Here is a 4,798-nt window from a genome sequence, read left to right on the forward strand (position 1 = left end):
TCTCTCTCCTTCCTTTTTGAATTAAACCCTTTTAAATTTTAGGTATAATTACCTTTTTTTTTTCCTACATTTATTTAAGGCTAATATTTAATTTATTATCGTGGTTATTAAAAAAATTCAATTTGATTCTAATGTTTTTAAAAATGTATTTAAGTTGGTCCTTTATATTAACTTTGGACTAAAAGAGCGTTACATGTTTATGATGTGGCAAAGACTTTGACAAACGTGGACTCTGATTTGTTGTACACTTAGGCATCCTCCCTCAACACTGGCCCTTCACCCCCACCACCTCCCCTAGGTGTTTCCCTCCCCCAACTCACATCCACGCTCTGCTTCTTCACCTTTGTCAAGAGCCTCCACAACATCGGTGTGGTTTCCCTTTTCCACCTTTGAAACCTCACCCACCTCACCCTTTCCATCCTCATCATCAAAGCCTTTTTGCTTCCTACGTTCTCTCTTTTACATCTCCAACCTCCAAACTCTTACAATTTTATTTGTGATATGTTGTAGTAAACAAAATTGCGAACTCTTCTTTCACCGCCATCACAGTCCATTTTCACCATGATTTCAATTGTCTGCAAGACAAAAGGGTTAAAAAGGAAAATAAAATCAGAAATTGCTACCACAATAAAACACATGCACACATATGGTATAGGAGCTCATGAAAAACTGCATTTGTTTGCGTTTCTTTTTAGGGATGGAAACTGAAAAGTAGTCATCAAGAGCACCCATTTTCTTTGGTTCTTTTTTGGCACACAAAAATGAATGGAGAATTAGAAGGGAAGTTTGAACAGGGCAGATAAGAAGATAAAATAGGGGGGAGAGAGAAATATGTAGTGAAAGCAAATTAGAGAGTGAGGGAGTGGAAAGGCTTTATATACGCAGAGTCCACGTTTGCAATTGTTTGTGCCAAATTAGATATATTTAATGCTTTTAGTCTAAAGTTAACGGAAGAGAACAACTTAAATACATTTTAAAAAACTTTATAACCAAATTGAACTTTTTAGTAACCACCGTAGTAAATTGAATATTGACTTTAAATGTAGGGACAAAAAATGTAATTATACCTAAATTTTATTTTATTTCTTACATTATCCATTTTATTATTAACTTTTTGTACCAACCGGGTCCGTACACCAATTCGAAGCCCAACACTCGGTCAAGACCGATCGAAACCATTACACCAAGCAAAAGATTGATGAAACTAATAAAAGATCAAACATTAAGTAGTACATTCTTAATCATAAATTAAATCCTTAATCAAACTCAATAACAAAGGGCACATGATAAATTATATAAATAGACACAGATTCCAAGAATCAGGTATACGTCATCACCTAGTACTAATTGCATTGTGTACCGAGTGTCGAAGTCTTACTTGAGTGTTGGAGTGTCTTTTGCAGGTACCATCTGAGTCTGAAGTTCACACAGGCGAGGAGTAGCGAGGTAAGAGGTGCAAAAGGAGTGAATTCGAAAGGAAGGAAAAGAGCAGACCAACCCACCGATCGAGAAGGAGGATAATCGTTCTCTTGGATCCAACCCCGTTCGAGAACAATTGGCGCCCATTGTGGGCCCGAGAGAATTTGAAAGAGGAAAAGATCATATGGTGTCTTCAAGAAGCAGGGTGAATGAGAAGAAGTTGGAGGTTGAGCAGATAGCATTGATGATGTCTCTGTGAAGGGAGATGGATGAGATGAAGAAGAAGAATGAGGAGGAGATGTTGGCCCTCTAAAAAGAAAATGAAGAAAAAGATGATCGGGTAGGATCCCTCTGGTGGGCTGAGCAACCCCGTGGGGAGACTCGGTGCAAGCCCAATCGACACAAAGGTTGCCGAGGAGCCAAGACCCACTCGTACTCAAGAGACTATGGGCGAATCATACCCAAATAGGCACCCATTCACTGATTATATGATGGGAGTGCAACTTCCACCTACGTGGAAGGGGATGAACATGGATCGTTACGACGGGATGACCGACCCCGACGAGCACATGGATGTATACACTACTCACATTAGTTTGTATACCTCGAACCCACGTTGTTTTGTGTCGAGTGTTCTCACATCTCTGAAAGGATGAGCGTTGACTTGGTTTACAAGACTCCCCCGTATTCTATAGACTGCTTCGAGACCTTGGTGTCCAAGTTTGGGACACAGTTCGCCACTAGTCGATAGTACCACCTGACTTTTATCGCCTTGGTCAACATTCGCTAGGAGAAGGGAGAATCTCTTATGTGAGTTGATTTTAGATTGCTTCATTTTTAGTTGTGAAACTTTACTTAGATTGAGGTTCTTAACAATTATATGGTGAGAACCCAAAGAAGATCTCTACTGGACATGAACTTAACCAAGTGGTTAAGTAAGTGTGAAGGTTCTCTTCTAGAGGGCAAATGGAAAATACAAGAATATGGTGATGGATGATGAAGGGTAAAACATAAAAGAGCATGGAAGGAAGCACAAAGACATAATAAACACTGAATTGACAATGGAGGAAAATAAGAACATAAGAACACAAAGATAAATGGAATAATGGAAAGAATGGAAGAGATGAAGGAAAGGAAAAGCTTATGTGATGGAAGAGATGTGGATCACGCCACTTGGAGTGTGGTGTTTGCTCCAAGATAAGTGTTGATGGTCGCCACTTGAGAGCTCTCAATCACTCAAGATGAGACCTAAATGCTAAAAGAGGAAACAAGCCTCACTAACACCTCACACAATTTGTGCAGAGTAACTTTTCTATTTAAATTCAACATGAAAAATACAAGGAGTATGGCACCCTATTTATAGGAGATGGTGCCTTGGAAACACAAGAAGCAAGGGTAGGATGGGAAACCTAAGAGATGGGGTTGCCTTTAGGGTTTGCTAAGTCAAACCACACCTTAGGCTTGTTCTTCTAGAAACTAGGTAAAAAACAAGCTAAAGTGATAAGCACATCTCCCTTATTATGCTATATGAACCTACTTTAGCTTATCTTGTTATTTGGACCCCTAGAGTGAGCCCAATTTATTTACAACTTGTTTAATTCTTAAGAAGACTAGCAAGAAGAACATTAAATGCTCTAGTTTTTGTCCATTTCTCCCTCTGGTGAGGTCTGTTAGATCCTTGGTGAGGTCTTCACTTGATTGTTGAGATGACTTCTCATGGTGTGAATGGTAATGTGCTTCCTTGGTCATCTCCTTGTTGGCTTGGTTTGTATCAATCTTTAGGTTGTTCATGAAGAGGTTTAGTAAGGTGACCTTGAACATCCGGAATCTAAGTCCGAACATGGCCATACATCACATGGTCACGACCATATGGCCAAGACCGCTTTCTGATAAATTGTGCAAGAAGCCAGCCGCAAACCTTGACGAGCTTGGGCAGAGGGTTGTTAAGTATATGTAACTGAAGGAGTTGAGGGAGTATAGGAGTCAGACTAGGGCTGAGACAGGCAGAGAGAAGGGGAAGGATAAGGAGAAGGAGCGCCCGAGCCAACCTATTGTTGGTCGAGGAGGTAGGTACAGGGAGAACCGAGGACCTCGGTTTACAAGATATACCCCTTTGAATGTTGACAGGGAAGAATTATGGATGAGACCTTAACTGCCAACCTCAGACACTGAGAAGGGCTATGAGCCCTAAGAATGCCGATTAATTGCATAAGTGTCGGTACCATCAGAACACTGGTCACACCATTGAGGAATGTCAGACGCTAAAAGATAAGATTGAATAACTAATCCAAGTCAGGCATCTCCGTCAGTACGTGTAAAGGGGAGGCATGAGTTCGAAGTGATCTCCTCCGAGAAGGGAGGAGACAATCGGGCGAAGGGATTACGACCCTCGACGGACAAACAAAGACGATCGTCGACCCGAGCGTCGCCGAAACGATGGAGGTGGAGGAAGGGGTGACCGAGAGGTCATCAATACCATTGTTGAGGGCTTTGCGGGAGAGGGCAACTCTAATTCGTGAAGATAAAAGCACTTGAGGGTGGTGCAGCAAGTGAACACCATCTTTTTTCGGCCAAGGATGCCTCCCTTCACCTTCACCGATGAAGATTTCAAGGGTATCGACCCTTTGCATGAGGATCCCATGGTCATAATGGTTGACATTGGTAACTTATCCACCATGAAAATGTTGATGGATCAGGGAAGTTTGGTGGACATTCTCTACTGGAAAACGTTCAAGAATATGAGGATTGCTGAGGAAGAGATGAAGTTTTACGATGATCAATTTGTTGGCTTCTTGGGTGAAAGGGTAGGCCCCTGGGGGTACATCGAGCTCTACACCACGTTTGGTGAGGGGAAAATGAGTAAAACTATCAAAATATGGTACTTGGTGATAGATGTCAACACCTCCTACAACATTCTGCTCGGATGGTCGTCCATCAATCGGCTAAGGGTGATCGTGTCTACCCCCCACCTAGTTATGAAGATCCCCTCGATTTCGGGAGATATTCTCACAGTGCACGTGCTTCAGAAGGTTGCACGAGAATGCTATGCAACCAGTTTAAGAGTGGAACCTCTTTGGAATGACTCCGACCGGGCATACGGAGATCCTTCCCCAGACGAAAGTTCTCACGAAGATGCAAATCTCCTCGTAGAGAGGACGGGCTAGAGCGAAGGGAGTATACAGTTGCTCTAGTCGACTTAGATCCCTGAATAGCTTAAGGGAGTCTCGAGGTCGGGGAAGACCTACGCCGAGTCCCCCTGCTAGATGGAAAGCATACCACCAGTGTGGGAACATCGTTAGCAGCTGCTGAGGCCGAAGCTGTCCATCAGGCATTGAAGAAGAATGTGGACCTCTTTGCCTGGATGGGATCTAATATGCTG

The 4,798-nt window shown here is 42.5% G+C and overlaps 1 protein-coding gene across 1 annotated transcript; it reads left to right on the forward strand.

The window, feature by feature from the left end:
• The first annotated feature begins 3,995 nt into the window (after positions 1–3,995).
• On the forward strand, positions 3,996–4,583 carry LOC137809052 (uncharacterized). The gene has a single exon (XM_068610194.1). It carries the CDS (start codon positions 3,996–3,998, stop codon positions 4,581–4,583), a length of 588 nt encoding a protein of 195 aa, XP_068466295.1.
• The last annotated feature ends 215 nt before the right edge of the window (positions 4,584–4,798 follow it).

This window comes from Phaseolus vulgaris, chromosome 2 (assembly GCF_000499845.2).
Source record: "Phaseolus vulgaris cultivar G19833 chromosome 2, P. vulgaris v2.0, whole genome shotgun sequence".
Classification (NCBI taxonomy): Eukaryota; Viridiplantae; Streptophyta; class Magnoliopsida; order Fabales; family Fabaceae; genus Phaseolus; species Phaseolus vulgaris.

Coding starts and splice junctions, on each gene's coding strand:
- LOC137809052 (XM_068610194.1), top strand. CDS start 3,996: ATGCCTCCCTTCACCTTCACCGATGAAGATTTCAAGGGTATCGACCCT.